Source organism: Cervus elaphus, unplaced genomic scaffold (genome assembly GCF_910594005.1).
Source record: "Cervus elaphus unplaced genomic scaffold, mCerEla1.1, whole genome shotgun sequence".
Classification (NCBI taxonomy): domain Eukaryota; kingdom Metazoa; phylum Chordata; class Mammalia; order Artiodactyla; family Cervidae; genus Cervus; species Cervus elaphus.
This window is the reverse complement of record NW_025316694.1, coordinates 372,305-391,266: the sequence shown is the minus strand read 5'-3', so window position 1 is coordinate 391,266 and position 18,962 is coordinate 372,305. Positions and strand designations below refer to the sequence as shown.

Below are 18,962 nucleotides of genomic sequence, written 5' to 3'. Positions count from 1 at the left end.
TCCTTCCCAACCCACAAGAATGACCTTCCTCTATGGGAAAATGAAAAGTGCAGAAAAGGACTGGACCACAGGTGAAAACCAAGTGCAGCCTGAAAGAGTACCATTGACAAAACTGACATCAATAAAAATAGGGATATAAAAAATGAACTTTGCATTTTTATTCAAAAAACTGATGGTCTGCATGATAAATACAGTCTGTGTCTGAAGCATCAAAAATTTTTTTTCTTGAAAAATGATTTTTTCCCTCTTAGTTTTAGAATGCACTTACCTCGACTCCCCACACCAATTTTGAACTTGAACTGCGCAGTGTCATCTGAAAGGATGCAGAATCATGGTCTCTCCTGGGGTGATACATAAGTGCTGTGGTCACACTGATTGGTGGTCTCTGGTCACGGCTCCCTCCATGTGCCTGGCCCAGTTCCTGTGACACTGATGTCCCTGAAGCTGACACAGTGAGACAACCTCCCAGTCACGGCCCCCCTGAGAGATTACCATTCACCAGGTCCTGTGACTTAGCACATTCCAGAAACTTCTGAAAAAATATCTTGTCACTTGATACAGCAATTGAAATCTGAGTTGCACAGATTAACGGATTTCTTTCAAGCATTCACATACGTCCCTCTTTAATTCTGGGAGTGAAGCTTATCCTCCCAGCTGTTAGTTAACACAGCCACCCAGCCAGCCTCTTCTGCAGGCACAGCACCATACTCCACAGTGAAAAACTCTCTACATACAGGTTCTGGTTTCTCCTGATCTCAGCCAAGAATTATTCATGTGAATCCCAACTCCCTAAAGATGTGGGAAACTCTACAAAGTTCTTTTAATTATTAAAAAAAAAAAACTTTGGCTGTGCTGGGTGGCATGTGGGGGATCTTAGTTCCCTGACCAGGGATCGAACTAATGACCCCTGCTGTGGAAGCACAGAGTCTTAACTACCAGACTGCCAGGGAAGTTCCTATAAAGTTCTAGTGAGCCTGCCAAGGTTGTTTCCATGGAGAAGGGATGGAGTGGGGCAGGCAACCTGAGTGGATGGTGCTTTCTGGATGTATAGGCCCACCCAGAGGGTAAGCACCACATGCAAATTCACGTGGAAGGGAGGGTGTGCCCCACTGTGGCACATGCCGTTCAGAGCATGTCTTTCCAGGGACACAGAGATAAGGATTTCTTCTGCACTTTCTAGAGTCACCCTAAATACCACCATCCAAATACCCCACATATAAACATGCTCAAAGGAGAAGAAGGAAATATCCACTCCTCTGCCTGGAAAAATGCTCTGTTTCTAGTGGGGGAAACTCTGCTTTCCCTTTTATGTTAAGCGTTTGTCCGAGACATGTTCTCAGATATTATATTCAAATACCTGCTCAGTTGCTCAGTCGTGTGTCTGACTTTTGTGATGCCATGGACTGTAGCCCACCAGGCTCCTCTGTCCATGGAATTTTCCAGGCAAGAATACTGGAACAGGTAACCATTCCCTCCTCCAATATTCAACTACATTTCTAGCCAAATAAGCTGACCTTGTGGCTAAGCAATCCTGTGTGGAGCTTGGTGGAGAATGTGCCTTTTCAGAAAAATAAACCACACATACACACACACACTACTAATGGAAGGTTTCTCCTCTTGAAAAAGGAGTTTTTCATATTTTAGTATTAGCTTTTTTCAACACGGGTTTCTAAACATTCAGAGGCAAACAACTGAGTCTAGAAATTACATTCATTTCCCATCCCTGAGGTCTAGATTGAAGGAGGCACTAAGGGCTAGGAGCTGGAGCACTATGGGCCTGGGGCAGCCCCTGGGTGACTTACGCACCTGACTATGTGTACACGTGTGCACCCAAGGCCCTCAGTATCCAGTGCACAATGTAACCACAAATCAGACTTACGTTGCTAATAACTTGTGTTTCCCTACTGACCCACCATCTGCTCCTTGCCAGATTTCTGAGGAGCTCATAGCATCCCTGCATAACCCAACAGGAAGTCATAAACAGAAGCATTTAGTATTTTAGATTTCATAGTGGTTCAGAGCAAAATTTTTCCTCCAATGGACCTTCAGTCATGACAATGCATTTTACAGTCTCTCTCACAACTGTCCAACTCCAGCTTCAAGAAACAAACAGCAAATTACTAGACAAGAGCAAATACCTGCTCTGTTTTAGGGAAGGAATCCTTTGAGTGGCAGAACGAGCTTAGTTTTCACAATTACTATAAATGTGGCTGTTCATGTACATATTATACAAGACAAGTCAATAACATCACCAAGAGCCCCCACGGTCCTTCGATCAGTCTTACTTCCCCAGTGGTCACCACAATAGATCCCCTTGTGATGTCTTACTCTTTATATGGAAACTTTAAAATCAGAAACCTAATGTTTCCAACCAGAAGGTTAAAAAGAGAAAAGAAGTTTACACATTGTATGATACATGATTTTATTTACATAACTGAAATGATTTTCTTAGTCACCTTGACTACAAAAGCAAATTGACACAGTATGATTTAATAACCTTTCATAAACAGATTTAACAAATTTTAAAACAGTAATACTCAGTAATACTTAAATACTTAGTAACTTCTGTGTATATGCATATGAAAATTGTCTGATAGACTAACAAGTATGAGTACCTGGATAACTCAGGAACAGACAATTAGGTTATGAGTCAAGGGTTAACTCCCCAGCACTGGGTCAGCCAGTTAGACTTGGAGTTCTCCCCCTGCTGAGGACAAATCTGCTACAGCCTCTCACACTGAGTAGGCATTTTTAATAACTTGAGAAAGTTTCTCCCTACTTCTGCATTTAACAAGACTATCATCAAGTACATCTGAAACCCACAAGTTTACTACCATGACTAGATATCTGTAAAAGAACTTATCACAGTGCGTCTGAACAATGGCCCAAACTAAAGCCATGTTACATCTGCAGTTAAGTGTTTTTCCAGTGCTCTCCCTGGGTGTGTACACACACACATGCGTGCACACACAGATGCGCATGCACACACACACACAGCTCTTCCACAAAACTCATCCAATTCTTCTTGGCCACAAAAATGCCATAATTTTTACCACTTTACCACTTTGGTGAAATGGCTATAAAAGCCAGCATTCTCATGAGACATCGTTAGGTTCTTTCACAGTGCTTTAAGTATGAAGACCAGGCAGTATTTTGGTAACTGACCCTCTCCTGCAAAGTGACAGCATTGGGACAGAAAGAAGAGCCACCAGGACTTCCCGAAAGCCACCCCCACAGGATGGGAGGAGTGCTGAGTGTCTGTGACCACAAACAAGCAGTGAAGAATGACAAGAAGCTTATGAGTCATGGTCAGAACCTAAGAACAAAAATGTCTGGCCATAGCAGCATTACGTTACAGACACAGCAAGAGTGGACACATGTACCTTTTCACACAAGCTCTGTAAGAGCCAAAACCCTGTCGTTTCCCCATCAGAACTGTCATCAGAGGTGTCACAGTCCTTGGTCATTTGTCGACACTACTTCTAACCTAACTAGCTGAGACTGAGCACAAGTCCCAACCATGAATGTGTGAGATGAGCCCCTGCCACTTTGGGGCACTGGATGGGTGGGTACTGAAGGCTGTGGTGGGGTAGGCTGGGGAGTTCACGGCAGCCAAGTCTCTGTGGTCAGCAATACTTGGATATGAGTCCACTCCACTCCAAGGCCCCCTCCTCCATACACTTCTCATCACAGGGGTGTGATCTCTCAGCCAGGTGGACAGATGTATCCTAGAAGCCCCCTCCCCTCACACCACCTACCTACATACCAAATGTGGCATCACGTCTCTCCATTGTGCTAAACCTAAGGATCATTTTAATCATAATAAGAATCAAATGTCTTCCTAAGAAGAGGTTACATGATTTAAAAAGAAACAAAACAGGATATTGAAGGTTGCGGCGAGGCCTGTCCAGAAGTCCCCTCTTCCCCTCCAGCCTTGGTCGGGCTTTGACATCCCTATGCAGCCTGGCCGGGCTCTTGTTTTGAACAAGGACATGTTTAAATCATGTGACCTTGTTTGGAGGCAACCAGAAAAAAGTCAAACAGTTCAGGTAGTGAGTGAGGGACCGATACGTGTGAGCGCGGAGTGCGTGGTGCTCACGGATGCACCGGTTGGGTGCTGCGGAGGGCTGAAGAAGGAACACCTACACCGTCCAGTGTGCTACATCTGCTGGGTGGCAAGACCGCCAGCCAGTGTGAAATGTGCAAATAGGGGCCGGCAGATCTGTTCTCAGCATGTTTCTTCCCCTCCAAAGTCCATTACTTTTCACAAAGAAATGTTAACTATCAAACGCGTCCATTAATTGTGCCGCTGAGGGTGAAACCATCCAGTTAGCATATACACTATCATTTGCATATCTCGGACACCCAGTGTTGGTGCCAGCGGCTCTTGTGGGTGGTACAGGACTCTCTTCAGGCCAGTTCGGGTCTGACATGCCTAAAAATGAAAACAGATCATTTGTTCTGTGCTGAAGAACCCAAACTTCATGTCCAGACAGTAAGGCCTTGGCAAAACTCCCTTTGAGGTTCAAACCAAACTTCTGGTTTCTGGGCCAACTGCCTGCAGGGTTTCATGCTCCAGGTTTCCAAAACATGTTTGGGAGAAGGGGGGAACATCACATGTTCTCTTGGTAACTGTAGCTTACCAGAAACTACCAATTTTGACTTTTATAAGCTTCAGACTCTCAAATCTGATCAATCTCTGGTGACCTGTTTAACTCTTTCTGTAAGGCAGCATAATGCAACAGCACCTTGTTGTACTGCCTGGATATACAGTGCTCTAACGTAAAGGAGCCTACTTGTCTTCCATCCCAGCCTACTACGGAGGAGGGGATCTTTCCAAATCAAGGGTGCACGCAGCCCAGTCCCACAGCGTTGACGGGACAAATGGCAAGGAACACTAGCCAGCAAGGAATCAATGACCCAGGAGGCATGCGAAAGGAACAACCTCGGCTGAAAAAGGCTTGAGACTCCAAGAGTTCAAAACACTCCATGATGAAGTTAGGAAACAGGAAAAAAATTTCAAGTATTAAAGACAGAAGAAGGAGTTTTGGCAAGAACCATATTTACTGTCCATTGCAAGACCACAGCACCACAGACTACGTTCTTTCAAAAAGCATTTTGCTCCAGCTTTTAGCACTGACTTCATAAGTGACAACTGTCATGACAGTGTGTGATACAAAGGATGTGAAAACAGTACTCTGTGTGTGTCCCTCCCACCGATGGTGGTCCCCAGCACCGGGTGGCCTCCAAGCCGCCCCCCTCCACTCACCCAGAGCCTGGGGGGCTGCTGGCTGTGTTCTCAGTGCAGGCAGGGTAGTTCTGGTTCTGCCTTTCTAGATTAAATGCCTCCCCAGGTCAGGAAAATGTACCCCAGTAGTTAAATTAGAAGTACTATGACTAAATCCCCACCCGGGAAATGACCGAGTCATCATTTCTCAATATCCCCTGAGAGTTCTGCCCCACCCTCTCCTCTATCATCTTAAGCTGCTGGGCAATGTGATCATCACACATATTTTCACATCCTTTAAAAAAAACATAGTTTTAAAAAAAATGCCTGAATGTAAATGGATGCAAAGTCAGACATTTACAAACAAAAAGGTTCAGAGCAGACTTTGGTTTCATTCAAACCAGAAACACTCTTAAAAAGCATTACAGAGAGTAAGGACAGTGCAGAGAGCAGGAACAACGTGGCTAGAATCTAGTAAATGCATGTGAAATTCTACCATAGAGTTTGTTTTCAATCCACGTGGAGGGGAGGGTGCGAGGGAGGGGAACATTATTACAGTCCCCCAGGGGTGTCTCCTCCTCTGACAGGCCATCATCATACAACAGTGAGTTGGATGGGGTGGACACGGCCAGGTCCAAGTAGTCCTAGAAGGGAGAGAGAGCTGGTCACTCCTGGAGCAGGCCATTGCTGGACATGCCCACCCCTCCCCACCCCCGCCCTGCCTGATAGCAGAAGCCCCAGCCGAGTCCCACCCCACACCTATCAACCTCTCGCCAGATCTGAGCCCCTGGCCAGGTCTGTCAGCATGAGTTCCCCCAGCCTCTGGTCCTCATCACAGAAAATCACCTCTTGGAGGCAGAAATGTGTTCCCTCATTGTTCTGGTCCTCTCTCTGCAGCGCTAGGGGCACCAGGCCCAGCACTGGAGAACAGGCCTGTTTATAAAACCTGAGGCTCCGGGATTGCAGTCCCATGACTCATGTGGGAAGGCCAAGACACATTCCCCATCTGCTCCACACTTTCTGGCTTCCCTCCAGGCACTCCTGCCATCTCCAATATCAAGTCAGGACCAAGAAATCTGAGTCATCGGTGTGGGTTTTGCATAAGATGCTGCTAGAGGCTTCAGCTCCCAAGCAGGATGATTTGTGAGGACCGGCTACTTCCACTGCCCTGGTTAAAGGTGTCAAGAATGCTTCCAGTGTGTTTCTGGCTGGTTCTCAGCACTGTTCTAGGAAAGCTGTCTGTAGGCATCAGCTATTACCTCTGTTTAGGGCAAATCATAGGATGTGCCCAAACGATACACCAAGGTTGGGTTTTATTCCAAGGGGCCCAGTCCATGCATCTTGCCTTCCATGTTTGGAGAAATGACAACTTTCAGTAACTGTGTCAACTTAAGGATGAAACCACCAGAGGGCAAGCAAGGTCTGTGTCTATTTTCTTTACTTGCATCCCCAGCATCTAAGGCAGAATACAGGAGGCAGCCCATTGCCCAATCAATATTAGTGAAAACTGTGTTGATTTCCTCTATCACCTAGAGTTGTAAACTGGAGGCACACAGATATGTTGTTTGGCCCACACTGAGCTTTTGGAAATTGCTATAAAAACTGGGAAACATAAACATCCCTTAAAAAGCCCTGGCATGCTGGCACTCTTATTCCTACAGGTTACATTGTCTATGGTAAGAGGTCCTTCAGAGCCAGCTGGGAGGCTACTATTTGTCACAGTTTCCACTGCTCCCTTCACTTCCCACCCCTAGCCGGACCCTTCATAGAATCTGAATTTAGGACACATTCATTCCAACTTTACTTCCTCAAGTTCCATTATTGAAAATAATTTTGTTTGGCTTTGGCATATCTTCTTCCCATCCCTGTCTGTGGAGGGCTCTTCCTAAGTGTCAAGGTAAAAATCCTGGTTTCTCCCTAATTTCAAGAAGTCCAAGAGGCCTGGATTAAGGATAAAGGTTTGTGCCCACCCCCCCCCCCCCCGCCCCCAATCTGCCCTGCCCCCTACCAGGAGACGACATGACCATCTCACTCTGCACAGCCACACTCTGCCTTTGTATTGGGAATTCCATGAACTGGGGTGAGGGAAGTGGCACCAGGGATTGGCTCCGGGTACTCACTCTGCTCTTAACCATCATATCTAGGTCTTTGCTGATGTCGGCAAACACTGGCCTCTTGTCTGGTTCCCGCTTCCAGCACTGCAGCATTAGACTGTACCTGGTGAGACAAACAGGTGGGTGGTGACAATCCAGCAAGGATTGCCCAGTCACAACCACCACACCCAGTACAGTGCACCTGGGCCCCAGAGGCTCTGGTCCAAAATCCCAAAGCTGTTCCTGTGTCACTGACATCCTTCTCTGAGTTGGGCCAGGGTATGATGGGTCAGCAGGGGCTCACAGTGTCTGGCGCTGTGGTCCAGCCATGCTTGTTATGGCAGCTAACGCAGAAATGCCAGTCCTTAAAACTCTTATGAAGGATGAACTGTGTATGAACACAAAAACCTGCCAAGCACACTCTGTCTTGCACCTCCCTCCCTCCCTCCCCTGGGGCTCTGGCAGGGCTGCAGGGGCCACCTTGTGGGTGAGTGCTGGGCCTGTGCCTGCCAGTCTAGGGTGCCCAGGGAGGCAGCACCTACTCACCCTTGCACTCCCACAGCCCTGAGCCAGGCACATGGCAGGTGCATGACAGACTTTGTAGAATGAATGGACCAGTGTGTGTCTAACTATGGACGACCCCCCTCTCATGTGTTCTCAACCTGTTCTCCAAGGATCATCTGATGGAACCACCATTTGATGAGAAGATTCTGGTGCCCTCGAGCTGAAGTCCAGGTGCCATCTGCCTGCTCTTTGCCTGCCTTGGTGTCTCCACTTGGGCGCTCCCCTGTATGTACCCCTGGGGCCATTCTGAATTACCTGCCCCTCCCCAAGCATCCTGGGACAGGTCTCTAGCCTTAGATTGAAGCTGCTCCCTCATCCTTCCACCACCTCTCCTGGGGTCCTGCTCCCCCTCAGCTTGTAAGTCCCCCCAGGAGGCCCACCCAGCCCCCAGTGGAATCTGGGTCCCCAGCATCTGCCATCATGCCCAAGGGTGGTTCTCTGTCATCTGTGCCTTTGTCTTAGCCCGTCGCTTCCAGCTGCCCAGCTCGCCTGGGGCTGGCACCCAGGGCTGCCCAGCAGTGGGAAAGGATGAGTGTGCATGACCCCACCCCTCCAAAACCTGGAGTGTCAGTGTCTGGGGAGGCTGGACCAGAGAAAGCATGCTCACATCTCCTCGCTGCAGTTGTCTGGCCTCTCCATCCGATAGCCTGTCTTCAGAAGGTTGAAGAGCCGCTCTGGAGGAATCCCAGGGTAGGGGTTGCCGCCCAGGGTCACAATCTCCCACAGCAGGACACCAAAGGACCACCTGCAGAACCAGAGGGCCAATGAGCGACTGCACTGAGTCTGTGGCATCCTCAGCGCCCCAGATATCCTCCCCCTGAGCAGCAACAGGACCCGAGTTCCCTGTACAGAGAGTGGTCCACGTGCCCACAGTTTCAGCCTAGGCTGACCAGACAGATGGAAGTGGAATGGAGGCGGGACCAGGTGTCTGCCTGCCCTGCCCCAACCCCCTGGCAAGCTGCTGCCCAAGCTCAGCCCCCATATCCAAAAAGGGCAGGTGGCTGACCCCTGAGGTGGAGCTCTGTAGCATCAGAGACGGCACAGGGAATGCAAATGAGCACAGTGAAAAGCAGGTCGAACTGAGGCCACAGGGCACCAGGGCACTCTGCAAAACCCCTTCACCTTTTCTGTGTGCCTGGAAATTTTCATAAGATGTTAAAAGGAAAAAACACTGCAATGGGAAAATATCAACTGTGAGGGAAAATTTACTGTCAAGTGGGGACAAAATCATCACAAAACAGCATTATCACACAAGCCCGTTTACAGTAATAAAGAATGCCTGCATGCCACGGACAACTCTAGGCAAGGCCTGTGAGTGCTGGCCGTAGTTATTTAGGGATGGTGGGGCCCCATTGACTTTTAGTCTCTTCATTATGCTTTCCCCTGCATTTCCAGTTGTTTTACAGTCAACTTGGTAATCAGAACACAGCTGTTAAAACTGTTTAAGAATTGCCTTTTCACAGCCTACCTTATTTAAAACATGCAAGGCTGTTTACAGCAGAACATTTGGAAACAAGTCTGTTGTGGTTTTGAAAACAATTGAGAATGCAGTTGGACTTGGAAGACTGAGTTTTGGTCTTGGAGCAGTTTGGGTACCGGAAACCCATTCAAGGTCACTCCACCCTAAACCTGTCTCTGGGTGGGGACCAGTCTCCAGGGACCTGCTTGAAGCCCGCTCACACTCAGGCTCACAGAGAGGGAACTGTTCAGCTGGGACTGTGTGTCACTGAGATGTCTAAAGAGAGGGCAGGGGAGGTGGGGGAGGTAAGGGGGGCTGCAGCTATGGCTCACATCCTCATGCATTCCACCGTGGCACTCAGAACTACTGCCTGGGCCTTTGCCATTTGCTGTGTGAGTACACAAAGCTCCCCCATCCGCAGCCCCCCAGTTTGGGGAGGTCACTCTGGACGGCTGGAATGAGCTGACAGGGACTCAGGGCAACTCTGTTCCCCAGCGGAGCTGCCCAGACAGGTGCATACATGTAACCTCCACCCCAGGAAGGCAACACCCAGACTCACACATCACTCTGGGTGGTGTAGATATGATCAAAGAGGGACTCAATGGCCATCCACTTGACTGGGATCCGACCCTAAGGAAGGAGTGAAAGAAAGGCATTAACGTTGCTCTGAGATTCTAGGAACTGGTGTGTGTGGGGGACACATCTCAGGCTCTTTCAGCTCTTAGGGAACACTGAGTAATGACTCCAGTGTGTTCCTGGGTAGAGGCCAGCAGCCCAGCCTCACAGGTGCTGGAGTCCTAGCCCCGCCTTCCTAGGCTTGGCTGAGACCCGTGAGGGAGTCAGTCGGCCTGCCCACAGCTATACAAGGTGTGCTGGTCATGCACCACATCGCAAGGAATTGATGCTAAGTGCAAGCCAGGCCCCACTGTGGTCACTTCTCGGGAGATCAGGGGCACTGCACCCTGGGTGCTGCCCAGTGGGTAGGCTGGAAGCACTTCCATCAAGATCTCCCCTGATTTCTGAGGGTGAAGGGGTCTGGGAAGCCAACATCCAGTGTTTCCATCTTGGGAATTTCTGACACAAACGAACACACTAAAGGCCTTTCTAAGAAGCTCTGAGCGAAGAAATCAATGTGAGTGTCTTGAGTCTGATTTTTCCCTCTTATTTTATCCCAGGGCCCTTTTAGCATCCTCTGAAAGACTGTCCTCCACCATGGAGAGGCTGGAGTTCAACCTAACAAATCCTTTCTAATGCAACTTAAGAAATAGCTTTTTGGTACAAATAGATCAGCGGGCTTTCCTGGTGGCTCAGTGGTAAAGAATCCACCTGCAGTGCAGGAGATGCGGGTTTGATCCATGGGTCAGGAAGATACCCTGGAGGAGGAAATGGCAACCCACTCCAGTATTCTTGCCTGGGGAATTCCATAGACAGAGGATCCTGCTGGGCTACAGTCCATGGGTCGCAAAGAGTCAGACACGACTGATCGATTAAACAACAACAAACAGGTCAGCATCAAGGCACAATCAATTTAAAAAAAGGCATTTGCTTTGGATTTTAATGCATTTATTGTACTTCTTTTTTTTTTTTTTAAACTACTATTTAGGATTCATACCCTACATGAAGTGTGACTGCTTCGAGGGTGTGTGTTTCTAACAATGCAACCTGCAGGCTGTGCTCTCAGGGGCCGAGCTTGGGCACCTTGTGCTTCCTTGCTGGGTGACACAGGGCCTTCCTGAGGACCAGTGCATCAACAGGAAGTTCCATCCAGCCCCCTCCATGGGGTAGGGAGCACCCCTCTCCACTTCCCCTTCAGCACTTCTAAGACGTGCTGTCACAACAGAAACCCCACAAGAAATCAAATGTCATCCTCACAGCCCCAGGAGCACCTGGGCTTCACTCGCCCCTCAGAGCAAAGCTGAAGTGTATGTCGTGGCTTTCTGTGTTTTTCTTTTTGAGCAGCATCTGTTCTGAATGCCAGCTTAGCTGTGTGTCTTGAGGGGGCCTGTGATCTTCCCTGTCTAGTCTGTCACAGGGAGGCTACTAGAAAGGGATTGGGAGGATAGCAGCACCAAGAAAGTCAAGACCAATGTCACAGGGAAGGGGACCATACCAGGGAACCAGGTTTCCCAAGAAGGTCCCCGAACCACCTGTTTTAGTGACTTGGAAAAAGCTTCCCAAATCTCTACACTGCAACTCTGGACTTTGTCTCCAGGATCCTCCTGATTGCCTTCCAAACTCACTTAGTCAGCCGTTCCTAGGCCCTTGGACCAGGAGCATACCCTGCTGTAAAGTGGTTCAATCCTTTCTGTAAAGAATGACTAGCAAGCTTGAGTTTAATTCATTTCTTTTCCCCAAGCAAAGGACTAAAGTTACACAGAAAGTAAAACAGTGACCTTCACTCTGCAGCAGTGAGAGGAGCAACTGCAGACAAGAAGATTGTTATTTCTGCAGTGGTGGGTGACCTTTAGAAGTGATAGTGATGAAAAGTGAGAGAAGCTGCAGGAACCCCACTCCCAGCAGGGAGCTCCAAAACAGCACGTGTGGCTGTGAGGAAGAGAAGGAACAGGCTCAAGACTGAGTCCTGCTCTGGGTCTCTGGGGACCCAGGACTAGGAAAGAGTTCGGGGATGAGGACTGGAAGTTTGCACTCTAAAAACCCGCTTTATCTTCCTCAGATCAAAATCTGTCCCCACCCTGTGGGCTCCCTGACCATGCCCTCTGCCCTCAGGCCATCACACCCCAGAGCCTGGTACCTCGCTCCTCTTCACGTAGGAATCCTCTTCATAAACATCTCGGGACAGACCAAAATCTGAGATTTTCATCCTGTGGCCTTCGGCTACCAGGACGTTTCTGGCTGCCAAGTCCCGATGGACAAGCTGTGGAAAAGACAACAGCAGGGACCCCTGAACCCCGGGCCAATCGCTGGCGGAGGGGGCGCGGGGCTGGGGCGGCACGCACCTTCATCTCAGCCAGGTACTGCATTCCTTGTGAGATCTGCCAGGCAAAGGAGACAAGGTTGCCCATGGTCAGGGCCTGCTCCTCCAGGTTGTCCAGGTAACTGGAGTTGCGGCTGCCCCCGCTGCCCACGTAGCCAGGTCCCGCCTTGCGGCTCTCTCGGAGGAAGCCCCGCAGGGAGCCGTACTTGGCATACTCCAAGATGAGGAGCAGTGGCCCTAGGGGCAGAGCAGTAGGTACGTGGGCTGGCTGCTTAGGTGACCCTGGGCAGGCAGAAGTTGGGCCAGCACGGGGCAATCGTTTCCAGCAGCCTGAGGACTCAAGCCTCAGCTCACTCTCACATCACTCTGCTCTCCACCTTGCAGCACTATGTTACTTCAGTCATGTCTGACTCTTTGTGACCCTATAGACTGTAGCCTGCCAAGCTCCTCTGTCCATGGGATTTTCCAGGCAAGAAGAGTGGAGTAGGTTGTCATGTCCCCCTCCAAGGGATCTTCCTGACTCAGGGATTGAACCCAAGTCTTTTACATCTCCTGCATTGGCAGGCAGGTTCTTTATCACTAGTGCCACTTGGGAAGCTCCTGCATCTTGCAGGGGCTTTGGATTCCAAAGCCAGCTGCCTGGACAGTTGACCACAACCTCTTTCCTGGGTGTCCAGGGCAAGCAGTCACTGCATTTGAAGCTGCCCTGGGAGATAACCACTGCTGCTCGGATGTCAGGAACTTTCTGTACCCCTGGTCTTGCCACAGTATGGCCTGGGGACAGCTGATGGAGGCAGAGGTTTTGGACTGCCCCTGGCCACCCTCTCCCTGCCCTGCCTGCTCTCAGGCCACAGTCCTCCCCGAGGCCCGGCCCTGAGTGCTACTGGTGCCCCTGCTGCTCTCTCCCTGTCGGCCTCCCATCTCCCTCACACCCCAAATACACATGCACCCACACGCACATGCACACACACACACACACACACACACACACACACACACACACACAAAGTGGGAGGCCCCCAGGGTGGCAAAGCAGTTTTGGAAGACCAATAGAGCAAAATGCTCTTATGTGAAAAACGATCTGCCATTGCCTTTGCCACCCCAGGCTGGGGTGGGGTTGAGATCACCTGGAGGTTATGGCATATCTAGTAGGTGCCCAGGAGACACTGCTCATCTCTGGACTTCCCTGTCTTAAGGGCTCGGCCTGGGGCAGGGTGCTGACAACCAGGATGTCGCCAGAGACCCCAGGGAACACTCCTGTGGCAGCCCTCATGGTCCACTGACACACAAGTTTCAGGCAAGGGCCAGAGAAACCATGCTTCCAGGAAGAGAGAGGACAGGTGCCAGAGAAGAAAAGGATGGGGATGAGGGAGAATGCAGAATGGAGCAGCCCAGAGCCCCTGGCTTGTGCCCAGCAGCTGCTAGTCCCCGGCTGGTCTTACCATCCTGGCTGCAGGCCCCGTACAGCTTGATGACTTGTGGGTGGTTGAGCTGCTTCAGGAGGTTGAACTCTGATAGCAGGTCCCACAGCTCGCTTGGGGAGGCATTCTCTGAAATGCACAGAAACAAAGCAGGTCACAAAGTCCCTGCTACCACCGTGCTGGGTCACAGGCGCACACGAGGGGTCTACACAGACTTGTCTCCTTCCCAGACATCCTACTCAGGTTCAGACTAAGGCCTGCCAGGACCTCACTGCTTGGAGCTACTCTCAGCCCATGGGAGGGTCAACAGCGGCCTCAATTGCCTACAGGGAGTAAGAACCAGAGGAGCGCACTTCCAAGTGAGCAGAGTCTTTCCATGGAAAGCCTTCTGGGCTGGGCTATGCATGCAAATGGCATTATTTCCCTGCAATCACCATCTCTCAAAGACAGTGGCGTTAACCCTTCATTAACCCTTCTGGGGAGGTAAAGGGACTCCCTGGTGTCCCCAAACACCTGCCAACCAAGCACTTGGCAAAGGGGGGTGAGGCCCTGGAGAAAGGTGAAGGCCATGAGACTTCACGGAAGTCGTCTTGCCATGCTGAGTGTGTGTTTTCCAAGGGCAGAGACAGTTGTGCTCAGGAGCTTGGGTGTGGAGGTCTCCTGGCCAACTGTCCTCCTGGGTCATGGCCCCACATCCCACTGCCCAGTTGTGCCACTGCCTCTGGCTGTAGACTTGTCTGGAAATGAGAAGACAGCTGCAAGATGGGGCATTGGAACCCTTTGGACCACACATGAGTGACCCAGGGCCAGTCTCACTGTGCCCTCTTAGGGCCTGGGGTCTCATAGACAAGGGGCAACCCTAGTCTGAGGGCCTGGGTAAGTACACAAAAGTACCCGGCACTGCATGGCTCCCCGACTGCTGAACATCAGAGTGCATCAGCCTAAAATGTGCCCATCACATGGCCACTGGGCCCTCAGTTGGTCAAGCTGAGGCAGAACTCAGCCATGGCAGAGGACTGTCTACCCAGTCCCTGCTGAGAAGCAGCAGTGAGGATACCCAGCATGTGCTAAGACTGGGGCAGTGCTGGCCCACTAAGGGCTGGGGGGGATGGGGACTGGGAAAGGCAGGGACCTGGGGGACAGGGGCCAGTCCTTACAGGTGGTCTCTTCACCAGGACCTCAGTGGACGCTTGGCGAAAGAAATTAATGGGGCAGACTGAGGTGGGGAGAGTTGTCGGTTTTGAACTTAAGGGCTTTTAATTTAAACTCGGATCTTTACCCAACATTGATACACAAGCAACATGGCTCTGAAAGCTTTCAAGGGAGGAATGTCTTACCCTGCTTCTCCAGGGACCACACCAACCCACATCATCCATGGTGGAGGTCCCTAGACTGCAGCCACTCAAGAAGAGCAGGGGAGGCGTATTGGTTCTTCAGGAGGCAGCAGGCTGATTGCCAGAGTCCTGGCTGTCATAAGGGCTTCATCCACCCACTGGGGCCCCCGCAGGTGTGAGTGGCAGAGCCCCCTGTGTACTGCCTGGGCACGTACCTTTCAGCATCTTCACAGCCACAGTCGTGTACCCTGCTTTGCCTTTCAGCCGAAAGGCTGTGGCCTTGACCACTTTTCCAAATTCACCTTCTCCCAGAGTTTGTCCAAGCACCAAGTTCTTCCGTGGGAATTCCCACTTGGGATCCTCCTACATTGGGTTTGAAGGAAAAAGAGAGGGAAGAGAGATGGCGAAGGTAAGAAGAAAGGAAGAAGGCAAGAGCCGGCGGACAAGCTCCGTGTGCAGACGGCCGACTGTCACCTGAAGTGACAGGTGACAGTCACCATGTCCAAGGGCAAGACCCCACAGTCAGGCCCTGAGGTGCCATGACAAGATGCGTCCCCCCACAGGAAGGCAGGTGTTGCCACAGTCTGGCTGGACTCCGTATGCTCATACCCTCACTGGCCTCCATCTACTGTAGATGCCCTGGGCCACCTCAGGCCCAGGGCCTGGTATCTCCAGTGAGGGAGTCAGGGTTTACTCAGCACCCACAGGTGCTCACAGGGGGACCACAGCCTCTTCCCTGGGACTCAGGCCCAAGCCTCATGGCACCACCTCTGTTTTGGACACCAGGCACTGACAGTGGCCCAGGCTCCAGGACTTCCAAGAGAACTCAAGTGGCAGCTGTGGCCCCAGTTGCCTATCAGCCCTGCACTCCCAGCTACAGGAGGGGGTGTCAAGAACACCTTCCTGGTGTGGCAGCCTCTAGAAAGTTACCACTGTGCCCCTCAGGTACGCCCCCATCCCTCCCTGACAATGTGTGGAAGAGTCTGCTCCTCCCACAGCCCAGCCACTGGCCAGAACTTGCACACACCGGCCTTCCCAACACACCATGCCCACTGAAGACCCCTCTGGGGTGGGGTCTTCCCAGACCCCAAGACTGGCTCGAAGACCTGAACTCTGGGGATGCTGAAGCCTGTCTGGAACCTGCCTTCCCGTCAGCACTGGATGCCCAGGTCCCCAAGTCTTGCTGTGGCTGGGTGTGGGCATGGCTCCAGGGGCTGCTTATGATGTGCCTGGCAGGCTCGCCTAACCCACAGACACACACTGGTGACCCACTGCCCCCCACCCAGGGACCAGAACCCTGTGTTCTTACGTCTGGGAGCAGAGGCAGGCTCCTCTAAGCACCACGGCCAGGGGCGCCTTCCAGCCAGCTCCCCAGGTGTCCTGGTGTCTCAGCTTCCCCAATAACCCATGTTGTTTGTTCTTTAAGTTGCAAAAGAGGCAGTCGTGTCTGACTCCCATGGACTGTAGCCAGGCTCCTCTGTCCATGAGATTCTCCAGTCAAGAATACTGGAGTGGGTTGCCATTTCCTCCTCTACCAAGAATCCATAGTCAAGCTCAAAGGTGACAACACAGTCACCACCACCCTGGTGTCCACACTGCACTGGATAACAGCTGACTGCACACAAAGACTGGGCTAAGAGGGGATATCTCTCATTTGTTTCTCTTTAAAAGTGCTAAAACCCCAAAGTGTCCTCCCCACTTTATGTAAGACAGAACTAAGGCCAAAGGGTCAAATAATGTGTCTAAGACCTCAGAGCTGGTCAGTGTGGTCCTGGGCCTCTGGCCCAGCTCTGGCTTCTCTGCACTCTGGGCTAGAGGCTGAAAGTGGTCCGTGGCCCCCCCCCACAGAAGAACCTCTCTCATTGTGTGTCTCAGCACAAACCGCCAGGGCATATAAGGGAATCAAATGGCTCGTCCCTGGGCCACGAGGGCCATTCCCAGATGTGGTGGCCACAGGGGCCTCCTTCCTGACTTTGCTGGTTCCAAACACTCAGCAGGTGGGAGGTCTCCAGCCCCCAGTCCCCATAGTATTTCAGTCTCCTCAGCAAAAACACTGGAGGGCAGACAGGCGGAGGAGCAGCCTGGCTGGGCAGGAGGTGGTGTCTGAGCCTCCCACACTAACTGCTGGCCCAGACCATGCCATGGAGGAGGAGGCTTGGGCTGATTCTCCCCTCTTGGCAGGCCAGTCACAGAGTCCTGGGGCCAGGCTCCCCTGATCGTGCCTGAGAGGCCTCTCAGCAACCCCACTCTCCAAGCCACAGACAGAATCCCCTCCTGGCTGCGGCCAGGCCCCCCACCTGCCAGTCTCTCTCGCCTGGATGGGGACAGTGTTTCATCATGGGGCTCCTACCCAACAGACTCCCCAGCAGAGCGACCCGTGGAAATGAAGGCAGAACATCAGCCTCCAGCCCTAGGGTGGTCCTACCTTCTGAGAATAAAACCCACACACTCCTCCTCAGGGCCTCCCCCAAGGCTGCATCCTCCAGCGCTTGGGGCCTCCGTAGGAGATATCTTAGGCGGGTACAGCATGGCCTGCCCTCTCCTTGGATCTTAATGGCCCAGATCTCAGTCATTTAAATCCGCACCCATCCTTTTCCACACTGATTCACGCTCTCTGCCCCACCCCTGCCTTCTGCCCTCCCTGAAAGACAGCTCGGTGGAGGTTAGAAGACAGCTGGAAGCTCACGAGGTCCTCCTGGCAGGCAAGGATGCAACAACCCCAAGGGCCCTGCCCCTTCTGTATCCCCCTTCTTCCCCAGCTGCCCTAGACCAGAGGCTACCCACAGGGCTACCTGGAAGGGCTGCCTCCCTGGCCCTGCTGCCACATGGAGAACCTCACCGGGATCTTGAAGGTGTCCACTAAGACCTGGTTCTCCATGGAGTCCAGAGAGGGCCGGCAGGCACCAGATGAGGAGTAGCTGACCGGGAAAGCTTGGGCGGGTCGACGGAAGGTCATCTCAGCCGAGGCAATGGGCGGATTGTGGGCATTCTTGCGGGAGTGGTGGATGCAGAAGGTGGACAGCAGCACAGACAGCATGAAATTAAAAGATGCTTGCTACTGCTGCTGCTAAGTCACTTCAGTCATGTCTGACTCTGTGCGACCCCACAGGTGGCAGCCCACCTGGCTCCCCCATCCCTGGGATTCTCCAGGCAAGAAGACTGGAGTGGGTTGCCATTTCCTTCTCCACTGCAGGAAGGTGAAAAGTGAAAGTGAAGTTGGTCAGTCGTGTCCGACTCTTAGCGACCCCATGGACTGCAACCTACCAGGCTAGTCTCTCCATGGGATTTTCCAGGCAAGAGTACTGGAGTGGGTTGGCATTGCCCTCTCCGAAAAGATGCTTTACGGCTTGTGCCTTAGCCAGACTACTTTGGGTTAGAGGGCGTTTTTGAGGAGATCGAGTGGGGAGCAAATCAGAAGGCTGTGGTAGGTGTCCTGGTATACGATCTCAGGACCGGAACAAGGATGGCCGTGGGGATGGAGAGAAGGAGCTGCAACGGAGAAAGATTTTAGTGGATATGACTTCGCAGCTCAGTAGTTCATTACAGACAGGGGAAATATGAGCAAGAGGCAAAGAATGACGGCAGGCTTCTAGTCTAAGGAACTGACAGCAAAGCCTGGAACCCATACTTGCGTGGTTGAGATTCAATCAATGAGTAACTTGTGCTCAAGCAACTTTCTCCAAGGGGAGTAATTCCACCATTAAACTGTAGAAATACTGTTCCTGGGCCCTCATACGTGCAAGTCCCTGAGCACTTGGCATTTCATGAGAATGACGATCGCTCTTTATCTGGTCATCCAGGAAGGCTGTGGGTTTAGGAGCGAGGATGGGCGTGTTTTAAGTAGAGGGTGTTGAGAGCCTTGCAGGATCTTGGGCAGTCAAATAGCTTCCTGAGCACTGACATTTCTTTCTTAATTTTTAAATTTACAA

General features: G+C 51.4%; 1 protein-coding gene across 1 annotated transcript; it reads right to left on the bottom strand.

The window, feature by feature from the left end:
• Positions 1-2,405: 2,405 nt before the first annotated feature.
• Positions 2,406-18,073, bottom strand: LOC122691296 (proto-oncogene tyrosine-protein kinase receptor Ret-like; the record flags this gene model as incomplete). Its single annotated transcript, XM_043897929.1, has 10 exons — positions 2,406-4,435; positions 5,724-5,871; positions 7,348-7,444; positions 8,492-8,629; positions 9,903-9,973; positions 12,096-12,218; positions 12,301-12,515; positions 13,721-13,828; positions 15,249-15,396; positions 17,873-18,073. Coding segments are annotated over 10 exons (1,407 nt in total), but the record flags the coding sequence as incomplete, so codon positions are not given.
• Positions 18,074-18,962: the final 889 nt, after the last annotated feature.